At 44.0% G+C, this 13,137-nt stretch overlaps 2 protein-coding genes across 6 annotated transcripts in view; both read right to left on the bottom strand.

Annotated features, from left to right (window-relative positions):
• Positions 1-13,137, bottom strand: part of ARHGAP26 (Rho GTPase activating protein 26) — a 475,515-nt gene that overhangs the window by 370,628 nt on the left and 91,750 nt on the right. The gene's annotated exons all lie outside the window — the stretch shown is intronic.
• On the bottom strand, positions 8,410-8,692 carry LOC138988468 (pancreatic progenitor cell differentiation and proliferation factor-like). The gene is made up of 2 exons (XM_070372997.1): positions 8,560-8,692; positions 8,410-8,522 (listed from the first exon to the last, which is right to left on the bottom strand). The coding sequence occupies exons 1-2, from the start codon at positions 8,690-8,692 to the stop codon at positions 8,410-8,412; spliced, it is 246 nt and encodes an 81-aa protein (XP_070229098.1).

Here is a 13,137-nt window from a genome sequence, read left to right as displayed (position 1 = left end):
GAGGACTTAAACTGTAACAGAAACAGAACAAAATCTAAAACAACAACCAGAAATGGGCTGAATCCTTGCTCATCCACCAATCATGTATGTGAACCTAGGAGAGTTACTTAACATGCTTGGCCTTAGGAAACTCATTTCAAAACCTGGAGAATGAACCACTTGATCTCTAAGGCCTTCCAGCTCTAAAACTCCACCCAAAGTATTTTTTTCTGTGTCTTAAAAAAAAAAATCATTTTAATGGTGAGGATATTCGCTCGATATTCCTCCAGCAACGCACACCTCTGTCATTCTCAGACAGCCATTTCCAAAAATCCAATTGAGAGAACACAGATTCTGTTGGTCTCAGCAAATAACCATAGCAACTAATACCCCCCAAATAAAATGATGTCTTCACAATGATGTGCTGGCTCAATTAGATTAAGAGGGTGACGTGTACCATCTCAAAATTTATGGTCGTAAATTTACAGTGAAAGCCAGACCTTCTTGGAAGAGGTTTATAAGTAAAAGAGAGGCCTTGCCAATAAAACGAAGACGGCACAGGGAGCCAGAAAAACTGAGTTGATGAGAAACTGGAGCAGGGCCACCCTGCCTGTCCCAGGTCCACACAGACACAGCCATCACCCAGATGTGAATCCGGAACGTGGTTAAACAGCTGCAGATCTGAGTGCCACCACTTCTACCAGGGAATCAGCAAGCAACTGTCTTCTCTCCATGCCTCCTTCACGTATATAATCAAAGGAAACAAATACTGCTCCCTCAGAAAAGGCTTCTAAGAGATTCAGCAGAAGACTTGTAAAGCTCTTAGCTAAAAAAGAGGACAATTGCAGAATAGTAAATTAGGGGTGGTATTGGATTTCCAGCTCATCATGGGATGCAGACCTTCCAGCTCCAAGGTCTTTAGATTGGAGTTAGAAAAGGGAAGGGAAAATACAGCATCTGTAAGTTTTATAATTCACCATCTTCCCACACCCCCAGGCCTGCCTCTTCCAGGGTTTGGGCAATCATGTCTGTTCTGAACAAATTCAGGCAAGCAAGAATGTCACTTGAAAGGTAGGAAAAGGGAAGCCAAGGTCCATCACCTCCCTATAACCTTCAGATCTTTTCCAGCAAAGGACAAAAAGAAAAAACAACAACAAACCAAAAACCCAGCCTAAAGAACTAGGGTTCAATGTCCATTTAACTCTTATTAACTCAGAAAGTCCTGGGCAGCAAAACCTGGAACTGAAACACAAAATCTGCTGCATCCCCAGTGGTTCTCATCAAGAACTATAACAGTTTAAGAGTAGTTAAGGCAAGACAAGGCACAGTGAGTAAAACAAGGCCTTCCATCAGCCTTACAAGCCAAGAACAGTGGGTAAGGGAACGAACTCGCAGGGTTCAAAAGCCCACTGCAGCCCCCTCCGTTGTCTCAGTACTGAGTTTCCACCTGTATGAAACTGAGAAGAAAGCAAGCTGCCTCTGGGGATTTCTGTGAGGAAACAAATGATGCTCAGAAGCACTTAGCACCAGGCCTGGCTAAGCAACAGGCTATAAACGATAGGTATTTGTAGTGTAGAGTTTCACGCAGCAACAAAATAAAACGCCAGGCTGATTTATTTTGGGGTAAAGATGAAAGGACAGCCAAGCCACTTGGTCTCCTTCCACCCACCTTTACACCCACTACCCGGCTGACTTCCCACATTACTATCCTCTAAACAGAATCCACCTAATCCCTCGGCACAACTCACACTCTCCTCCTCACTAACACTACAGGAAGCAAGATGGCCATTCCTCAGCACCAAAAACGTTCAATTAAAAAGGGAAAATCTGGAGAAAAGGGAACCCTTTTACACTGTTGGTGGGAATGCAAACTAGTACAGCCACTATGGAGAACAGTGTGGAGATTCCTTAAAAAACTGGAAATAGAACTGCCTTATGATCCAGCAACCCCACTGCTGGGCATACACACTGAGGAAACCAGAAGGGAAAGAGACACGTGTACCCCAATGTTCATCGCAGCACTGTTTATAATAGCCAAGACATGGAAGCAACCTAGATGTCCATCAGCAGATGAATGGATAAGAAAGCTGTGGTACATATACACAATGGAGTATTACTCAGCCATTAAAAAGAATACATTTGAATCAGTTCTAATGAGGTGGATGAAACTGGAGCCTATTATACAGAGTGAAGTAAGCCAGAAGGAAAAACATAAATACAGTATACTAACGCATATATATGGAATTTAGAAAGATGGTAACAATAACCCGTGTACGAGACAGCAAAAGAGACACTGATGTATAGAACAGTCTTATGGACTCTGTGGGAGAGGGAGAGGGTGGGAAGATTTGGGAGAATGGCAATGAAACATGTAAAATATCATGTAGGAAACGAGTTGCCAGTCCAGGTTCGATGCATGATGCTGGATGCTTGGGGCTGGTGCACTGGGACGGCCCAGAGGGATGGTATGGGGGAGGAGGAGGGAGGAGGGTTCGGGATGGGGAACACATGTATACCTGTGGCGGATTCATTTTGATATTTGGCAAAACTAATACAATTATGTAAAGTTTAAAAATAAAATAAAATTAGAGAAAAAAATAAAAAATAAAAAAAATAAAAAGGGAAAATCTGCCTGTTGCTCCTGGATTAAATTAACGTTTCCTGAAGGAAAAAAAAAAATGTATCTAGCAATTCTGAACATAGCCACACCTAATAATGTTCTCAGAAGTTAGTTTCACTTTCTTTTATCCCATTTAATGAACCACGTCCTTGCTGCCCTCAGGGGAAGCTGTGCTCCCAGACCAAGCAGGGAGGTCCAGATGGGCACCATTCTGCCTCATAGGTACCCCACTGAACCTGATTCCCTGCCTCCTTCCCCAACTGTCCCGTCCCCAGATCCGTCCCCCAGTCCACATACAAAATTAGGCTTCATCTAGTTCTTAGAGTACCCACCTCTCCCCACATCATCACAGAATTTGAGGGATCAAAAAGACTACTGTTTGTCAAAAATATGATGGGACATCATCTGTGGTGGACTCTCCCAGGCAGCCCACACCAGCCCGCTGAGTTCAACTTCAGGGCTAGGGTCCAAGAACCTGGGCTCCCCAGAAGTTTTTATACATGCAGGAGTTTGAAAACTCCTACCACCTGAGCCTTCGGAACATCTCATTCCAGTACCAAGAATGCAAACCTCTCCAGGTCACAAAGGCGGGGCTCCAAGGAGCAAGCCGAAAATTCTGACTCCTGACAGATTTACAAATGTCTCCAAAGCAGGAAATCCAAGCTCATAGTGGAAGAAATCTAAGTGACAGTAGAGATGAGAGGAGGGAACACCACAATTCAATTTAAAAATCACAAATTCCAAACACAGCCTTTTCCCAAAAATGTTCTCAATCACATCTTCTACTGTGGAGCCCACACAATCCAGTGGGAAAGCTGCTCTGTTCAGCACCTGATTTGCACAGACCCAGCTCATGGCACCTGGAACTGACGAATGCCAGTTCGTCAGTTGACTGCCTAGAAACCCATCCAAAACCTGGCTTCCCAAAGAAGTGGTAGCTGCCTTTAGTGCCTGGGCCAAATACTCCTGGACTAGGCAAGGCTGCAGCTGCCAATACAGGCTCTGCCCAGTTAATCTTCTCTGAGCCTGCAAATAATAAATCTGACACAGACTCCACTGAATCTGGGACACAGGCCCACAGGTGCCCTAGCAGAGAGAGTACCTAAGGTGCTTCTGGGGTGTGCAACCTCCTTCAAGAACCCACACCCAGAAGGGCCTGGCTGGTTTAATGCTCTCCTGTCACCATTTTGAGATTCTTAAACTTTCATCTTTGAACTTGAGTTTTACAAGTGAAGTCTGGTGTGATGGTGGAGGACGCATATGAGCTGAGGCAAGACTTAAGACATGAATGTCATGTGGGTCCACCAGGGTTCCTTTTGGCCCCATGTGTACCAGGTGTGATGCCCCTTAAATAAAAGATTCTGGTGGACCCACAATATGTGGGAGTTGAGCCAGACTAAGAGTGAGTACAAGGCATGCCTGTGATGTCTACAACTGAATAAGCAGGAATACTGACAGCCCTGAGAGGCTAAGCTTTCCTTTCAGACCAGAACTTCTGAAATGCAAAAGGAAGAAAGAGCATTCTAGAAATATGAATGACTAAGGAACCCTGCAATAGCCGTTCTTATTCATGTTATTTCCTGGGATAAGTGGACTACTTATGCTGACCATGACAACACTGGACGGTAAAGGATGGAGCAACCCATACTCACATTTCCTTTCAATCCTTCTTCATTCATCAGTAAGCCGAAGAGAGAGGCTGTTAGTAGAACATGCAAGTATCAAAAAGTGAAATAACAAAACAGCTCTTTTAGGGTACTTTTCACAGAAATAGAACAACCCTAAAATTTGTATGGAACAAAAAGACCCCAAATACCCAAAGCAGTCTTCAGAAAGAACAAAGACAGAGGCATCATGCTCTCAGATTTCAAACTATATTACAAAGCTATAGCATTCAAAACAATGTGGTGTTGACATAAAACTGATCACTAAAACAGAACAGACAGCCTAGGATAAACCCATAATACACAGTCAATTAATTTACGAAATATGAGCTGGGGAAAGGACAGCTTCTTCAGTAAATGGTGCTTGGAAAACTGGACAGCTATATGCAAAAGAATGAAACTAGCCCACTCTCTTACACCATACACAAAAACTAACTCAAAATAACTCGAAGACTTGAATATAAAACCCAAAACCATAAAACTCCTAGAATAAACATAGATGGTAATCTCTATAACATTAGTCTTTGAGGTGATTTTTTGAACTTGACACCAAAAGCAAAGGCAACAAAAGTAAAAATAAACAAGCAGGACTGTATCAAACTAAAAAGCTTCTACACAGCAAAAGAAACCATCAACAAAATGAAAAGGCAACCTACCAAACTGGAGAAAATATTTGCAAATCATATATTCAATGAGGGGCTAATATCCAAAATATATAATGAATGCATATAAGTCAACAGCAAAAACCCAAACAACCCAATTTAAAAATGGGCAAAGGATCAGCAGAATAGACAGTTTTCCAAAGAAGACAAACAGATAGCCAACAGGTACATAAGAAAGAAGCTCAACATCACTCATCAGCAGGAAAACGCAAGTCAAAACTACAAAAAGATTATCTCACATCTGTTAAAATAGCTGTTATCAAAAAGACAAGAAACAACAAATGCTGGCAAGGATACAGAGAAAAGGAAACACTTGAGCACTACTGGTGGGGATGCAAATTGGCACAACCACTATGCAAACGGTGTGAAGGGTCCTCAAATCATCCAGCGATTCCCCACCTGGATGTATCTTAAGAAAGATACATGTGCGCCTGGGGGTGATTCATGTCGATGTACGGCAAAAACCACCGCAATACTGTAAAGAAATTATCTTCCAATTAAAATACATACATTTTTTAAAAAAGAAAAGAAAAACACTACAGACAGTCTCTGACTTACAAAGGTGCAAATGCACAACACTCTCGGGGGGAGCTGTACTTCAAGTTTTGAATTTTGATCTTTTTTCTGGCTAGCAGTAAGCAATATGATACTCTCACATGACGATGGGCAGTGGTAGGGAACCACAGCTCCCAATCGGCCACTCAATCACAAGAGTAAACAACTGATACACTGACAACCATTCTGTCTTTCACATCCAATTCAATATTCAATAAATTACATGAGATATTCAATACTTACAAAATAGGGTTTGCATATTTTGCTCAATGGTAGGCTAATGTAAATATTCTGAATATGTTTAGGTAGGCTAGACTAAACTATCATATTTGGTAGGTTAGATGTATTAATGCATTTTAAATTATTTACTTATTTGGCTGTGCCAGGTCTTAGTTGTAGCATGCAGGATCTTTGAACGTCATTGCAGCATGTGGGATCTTTCAGCTGCGACATTCAAACTCTTAGTTGCAGCATGTAAGATCTAGTTCCCTGACCAGGGATTGAACCTGGGCCCCCTGCATTGAAGGCATGGAGTCTTTGCCACTGGACTACCATGGAAGCCCCTTATATGCATTTTTCACTTACATTTTCAACTTACAATGGGTTTATCAGGATATAACCCCATCATAAGTCAAGGAAGATCTGCAATGCAGAGATACATTAATCTCTCTGTTCTCTACAACATTATGTACAATACCCTAGACGTGAAAATAACCCAAACGTCCATTAATGGATAAATAAGATGTGATGTATGTGTAGTGTATGTGTGTGTGTATGAGAGAGAGAGAGAGATGGAGTATTATTCAGTTATAAAAAAGAATGAAATCTTGCTATTTGTGGCAACTTAGATTGACCTTGAGAACATCATGCTAAATGAAATAAGTCAGAGAAAGACAATGTGTGATTTCACTTATATGTGGAATCTTTAAAAACAAAAACAAAAAATCTACCTCATAGTACAGAGAACAGATTGGTGGCTGCCAGAGGCAGCAGGTGGCAAACAGACAAAATGGGTGAAGGTGATCAAAAGGTACAAACTTCCCTTATAAAATAAAGTCATGGGTTTGTAATGTAGAACATGGTTACTATACTTAAAAACACTGTATTGCATACTTGAAAGTATTTAAGAAAGTACATCTTAGAGAAAGCTCTCAACACAAGGGAGAAGAAAATTTGTAACTATGCATGGTGACAGAGTTAATTACATTTATTGTGATGATCATTTTGCAATATATAAAAATGTTGAATTATTACACTGTATACTTGAAACTAATATAATGTCATATGTCAATTATATTGCAATTAAAAAAAACTATTTACAAAAAAAAAAAAAGTTGAGTCATTTCATGCAGTGTCCGAGTCTGAACAAAATTAATATGCATATAAGATACATAATTCAAACTGTATAATTTCAGTGATTCTATATACAAATCAATTGATCTCATATTTACAATTAAAAGTGGCATTGCACAATATAAAGATGAATAGTAAAATTCATACCAATAGTTCAAATTTTCGACTGTTCTTTTTTTTAAATAGCATTGAATAGAAAATTTTTTTTAAAAAAAGGCAAGGCACAATGAGAGAGACCATTAAAAAAAGGCTTTACATTTTAATACACCTTTAGCAGCACTTATTTGGGCTTCATGAACAAGAGGCCCACAGATAAAACAGACAGCCCTAGGCACAAGCACACCCAGGATGGCTCTTCTCCCTGTGTTAACTTTCTCCTTTCCTCCAGCTGGCACCTGGAGGAGGAGCTCCACCGCTGAGCAGCATGGGCCCAGGCCAGCAGCATCATAGCTGGCCTCCCCGCTCCCTCCCAGCTCAGCTGTCCAGGATGATCTTTTCAAAAAGCAGATCTGATCTTGTCACTGCAGCTTCCACATCCTCCCCAGCTATAATTCTTCCCTTTCATCTCAAAGTTACTACAAATCTGACTAGAAAGTGGGTGGGAGACACTCAACTCAAGGATACACACCACTGGCCTGGACCTCCCTCGGTCCTCCAGCCCCACTGGCCAGCTCAGATCCTGGACCCCTCTGGCCACAAAGCCTGGCACATTTCCTCAGCCCACAGTCCTGGCCCAACCCTCTCCATCTTGCTGTTGTCACCCTTCAAATTCCGCTTGGAGGGTCACTTCCTCAGGGAAGTGGCCCCCTCTATCCCCCACCCTCTCCCAATGGTAGCTCTCCCAATGGTAGCTCTCCCGCCTCCCTACAACTTCCTTTCCCATCCCTTTACATGATAGGTAATTTCCTTTGATTTTCATGACTGTTTAATGCGTACCACCGATGATATTAGGACAGCTATCACAATTCTAGTATGTAGTAAGCAAGCCTCCAATAACACTTTTAAATATATAAATGAATTCACGTGACTTTTTAAGGCTTGAGCCAGGAGAGTGACAAACTCTGCAATCCTCTTTTTACAGAAAGGGAAGAAGCTAGATCACCGAAATGGAGATCAGCCACCCCTTTATTTACTCCATTACACTCACGAAATCAAACGGGAACCCCATTTCCTAGGCTTATCTTAGCCTTGAAGACACACTTTTCCTACATTCTCTCTTTGTTTTTTCCTCACTCCTGGAGTTTATTGTCCACTTGGTGCAAGGCACAGGGTTATGGGGTGTGAGGAAGGCACACTCGTGTAGCTCAGATAGCAGACAGTAGGATTCTCTCAACTTCCTTTTTAGTGTTCTGCTATATTTATATTAAAAAACCGAACTGCTTCCCTTGACCGCAGTCTCCTTGGTCTTGGGGAGAGGAGGAGAGGGAGGTACAGCGCGGGGGGAAGAGGAGGACTCTGATGAGCCTAGCGCCTTGGAAGGAAGCCTGGAAGCTGGTGGTGGTCACTCAGGACGGGGGCCTGCAGTTGGTTTTGCCAGGCTGGCTGCCAGGCTGCTGCTTCCCCGCAGCTTCCTGAGCTAGGTCACAGGTGATCGTGCTGGTGGAAGCCTGGGCAGACTCTGAGTACTCTGGGGACTCCAGCACCATGGCCATGAGTCCACTCGGGAGAGTGGACTTCCCTTAGAAGAAGCTAGCCCACCAGTGTCCTGGGTCTGCTTTGGGGAGACCCGGATGGTGGGGGATGGCTTCCCCAGGGTACTCGGCACTTCCACAGGAGCTGTTACTGGAAGTGGAGCCCAGGCAGCGCTGGCAGTAGTCATGGGTGGCCACGAGTGAGCCGCTGGAGGGGATGGCCCCCATACTCTTGCTTGCGGGCTGGTAGAAACCTCGGTGGAGACCCCTCACAGGCCTTGGCATGCGATCACTGACAGTGGGCACAGGGGCACTAGGCCACAGAGCCCATCTGCGTAAAAAAAGGCAGGCAGCCACTCCACAAACCAGACACACAGGCCCTACTCTCTTTCTTGTCCAACAGTCCGACAATGTTTTCAAGGTACCACTAACTTGATCTTAAAATTGAGTTACCTACAAACTTTACCTACAAGCAAATGATAGGCAAAGAATTGCCATCTGTATACCTAGACAGCATACCTTGGTCAGACTTTAAAAATATAATCTGGTGACAAACTGTGCCATGTAAATACAGAAGCCATCCCTTTTAACACACCGGGTACTACTTGAGGGAAAACAGAGAAACATAACTTTGGGGGCAGTGTCTCTTGATCTGTCTTTGAAAGGTCACCTGAACCAGATCACCCCAGACTTTTTAAATCTGAAATTCTGGGAATCTAATCTGAAAATGAGATCTGGAAATCAAATTTCCAGATTGGCAATCAAATCTGGAAATCACAGTAAGTTTAAGGACTGCTGTTATAGGAAGACATTGTTGAGTCATTTGTTTAAACGCCAAGGGACGGCAGGACACTACTGACACTGAACCTGAGAAAGCGGGGACACAAGAAAGAAAAGGAAAGCGACGTCCCGTGCTGGGCCCAGAAAGTCCCTGGCAACACGCCGCCAAGAAAGAAGCAGGAAACTGTTCCCAGAGAAGAGAGGGAGCCTGGAAAAACCCCAGGTCATTGTCGGCTAGGGCTGTTAATTATTCTGGCTGTTTTATTCTTGTGGCCACTTCCTCCTTTCTCAAGGTGCTCTGGGGACAGCAAGGGACCCTGACGTCTGTCCCCCCATCGCAGGAAGGACACAGTGAACGTAAGCCAGGGACTGCATAAGCAGGGCCACCTCTTATAGTCCCAGAGCTTCCTTTAGGCTGAAAAGGGTCCAGGAGCCAGAAGCCCTCCTTGCTGCTGCTGCTGCTAAGTTGCTTCAGTCGTGTCCGACTCTGTGCGACCCCAAAGACGGCAGCCCACCAGGCTCCTCCATCCCTGGAATTCTCTAGGCAAGAACACTGGAGTGGGGTGCCATTGCCTTCTCCAAAGAGCCCTCCTTAGAGACTGGAATTCCAGCCACTCCTGGCCCACCCTCCTCACCACCTGTCTCCTGCCTGTCAACGCAAAAGCCCTGAGAAATGAGAAGATCCATAAGAAGCCTCTCAGCACACCTACACCAACTTCAATATCCCCTCCTACAGTGGGCTAAATGATGTCTCCCAAGTTCATGTCCACCCAGAACCTCAGAGCATGACCTTATTTGGAAACCTGAGTCTTTGCAGATGTTATTAGAGGAGATAAGGTCACACTGGATTAGAATGGGGCCAAAACCCAAGGACTAGTATCCTTAGAAGCAGAGAAGACATGCACACACATGGAAGGAGGGGCCAAGAGTGTAGTAATGGAGCCACAAGTCAACCACCACCCAGGATTGCTAGAAGCCACTGACGTCAGGAAGAGGCGAGGGAAAATCCTTCCATTGAGGCTTCACAAGGAACACAGCCCTGATTTCAGATTTCTAGCCTCCAGAACCACGAGAGAATAAATTTCTGTTGTTTAGGCCACCCAGTCTGTGGAAATTTGTTACCACAGAAAGCTAATACACCTCCTTTCTTAGGAAGCCAAGGCCTTTAAGTCACATTGCAACCAAAATCTAGAGGTTCTGCAACAACACTAAAAGGAATGCTTCCAATACCATAGCTGGCCCTGCCCCAGCCTCACTGAGGGCAGCTCTCTGCACTCGGGCAGTGCTGGCTTTCCTCCTGATCAGTGCCCTCACAGGCCTGCTTTATCCCTGTCCAACACACTGCACCTGCTACCCCTGCCAGCTACACACACTCTGCCTGCCATCCTGCACTGGCCCAGGCTGCCCCCACCTCCCCCTCCGCCGACATGCCCAGGGCACCTGGATTTCTCCCTCTAAGCACTTTCCACACTCACTCAGTGTGGCAGCTCTGAGAGGCCAGAGACCTTGCCAATCCTGTATTCAATCACAGCCTGCTGCCTTCCCACACAGCTCACTACAGGGGAGCAGCTCAGCAAGTGCACGAGCCAATGCACAAACAGCAAACTCAGCAGCGTGCTCGGCCAGCCCTTGCTCTTCATTACTCGGCACAGAAATGGGGTCAGTGTGAGTAATTCTGCCTTCTGTGTGACTTCTCACAGCTGTGATTATACTCCTGTCACAGCGTGTCCCACACTATATAGATCACTCATTTATTTTGTTATTCATTCAAAAACCTATGCATTGAGCATCTATGTGCCTGATATACTAGTCTGAGAGACAAAGAAAGGAAAAAGCAGACCCAGCCTGTGTCTTCATAGCATGACATATGGTGGTGATGGGGTGTTAGTTAGTTAATTAATAACCTCACCTTAAAGCTGAAAAACAGCAAAACAATCTTGTTCATGGGCCTGTTTCCTCTGGGTTCCTAGAGCCTAGAACAGCACCTGGTACATAACAGGATTGCCAAAATTCTGTATGGCTGGAGGATGAATAGGTTGAGAATGGGTAGATGGATGGAAGAAGGGCAGGGAGGGTGCCCGGTATGTAACAGGTAGTCAATAATAGGATAGGTGGATACACAAACGGAGGAAGACAGATGAGTGTTCGGATATAGCCTCATACACAACAGGCAGTCACTGATGATGAACAAATGGAAGGACAGAGACACATATCTAGGGAGCAAAGCACCGGGGATGAAATCTCTACAAAATATAACTTAACAAACAAAAGGCTTCAGAGCCTTCTTAAGTGGTACCTCTGGAATCACCTCATTTCTTTCCAAAGCATCCCAGCTGCCTCCTAGCATCTGAAAGAAATGATAATTCTAAATGAATCTGGTATCCAGATCTTCTGTAAACATTTAGTGGAAAATCAGCTTCACCAGCACAAATATGCTCTCTCTTGCTCCCCACCCCTCCCCTTCTCTCTGTAATGGGGGTTTTAAAAGCCTGTTTTGCTCATTCTTCTCCACCACAGTGAGTATTTACTGCTTTACAATGTTGACTCTTGCCAAAATGCACACCACAGACCACTTACCTGGTTGTGTCATTCTTAATTATTATTTTTATGGTTCTTCAAGTACCTAAGAGAGACTTTTCTTTGAGGGAATCAGAGCTGACTCTGAAAATTTACTGCCATTTACAATTGAGGGGTGGGATGGGGTGGAGTGGAAATATCACAACTGGAGAAGAAAAGGATGGGGGGAGGTTTCTGAGAGCATATCCAGTCAAAGCCCCCTTCTATGGCAACCTGTAGTAGAGAAACAGTTCGCAATTAAAAAACAAAACCTAACAGAGCCCCAACATCAATGTTTACTCCTGCATAAAACAGCTAGGCTCAGAACAACAGAAGAGGTCCCCACGCGCCTCATCTCTGGGTCTGGCTTGTATCAGGTTAAATTCCCTGCATTTCCAGGCTCTTCTTGGTCTCACTCAGTAATGAAGCTAGTCATTCAGACCCTAGGAGGCCTTTCTTCCCTTTGATTTCCCTCTGCTAAAGATAAGAATAACTTTCTGAGTCTCAGAACAATTGTTTCCTATGCTCTCAATTCAGGCCCCAAAGCACCATGATTCACTGATTCATACCTTACCTCTCCACTGAGCACCTCCCATCTGTGAGGGATTGTCGGAGGCAATGAAAATTAAACACTGAACAAAACTGATATAGTCCTCACGCTTCAACCTGCAACCTGGTGGGAATAGACACTCAACAAAGACACAAACACACACAATAATCATCTAAAAGCTCACTGGCAAGGATATAAAAATGCAGACGGTGGCTGGGAAGGAATGATGTAAAGGGGAGGAAAGCAGACCCTCCCTCTAGGTGAGGCAGAGAGCCACATCAAGGCAAAGAGGGAAGTGGCTGATCAGCTACCCAGAAACAAGACTTTTGAGATAAGCATTAAGAATTCCCCTAGCATTGTGGCGATGGCTTCACAGGTGTATACAGATAACAGAATTTACCAAATTGTACAATTTAACATGTGTAGTTTTTTGTATGCCAATTAAGTTGTTTAAAAAAGAAGACATTCCCCCTAAATTTGCTGCCCACCTCTCAGGGTCTCCAGGATGATGCAGGTTCCTGTAGCTACAAACGAATAAAAACAACTTGGCTACACCAAACATCCCACCCAGCCATATTCCCCTTCTTGACTGGCTCACAGCTTCATTCATTCATTCCACAAGGATTTATTAAACACCTACTACAGGTCAGATACTGTCTTCTGTGTTCTCCATTATACTACAAATAAAAACATACATAACCCAGTTCCCCTAGAGCTTGTAGCTTCCTACAAATGTATGCCCAAGTAGAATGCTGTCTACATACTAAGAAGGACTTGAAACATTCTC

This window comes from Bos mutus, chromosome 7 (assembly GCF_027580195.1).
Source record: "Bos mutus isolate GX-2022 chromosome 7, NWIPB_WYAK_1.1, whole genome shotgun sequence".
NCBI classification, from domain to species: domain Eukaryota; kingdom Metazoa; phylum Chordata; class Mammalia; order Artiodactyla; family Bovidae; genus Bos; species Bos mutus.
The sequence above is the reverse complement of the archived record's forward strand: the minus strand, read 5'-3'. Positions and strand labels throughout refer to the sequence as shown.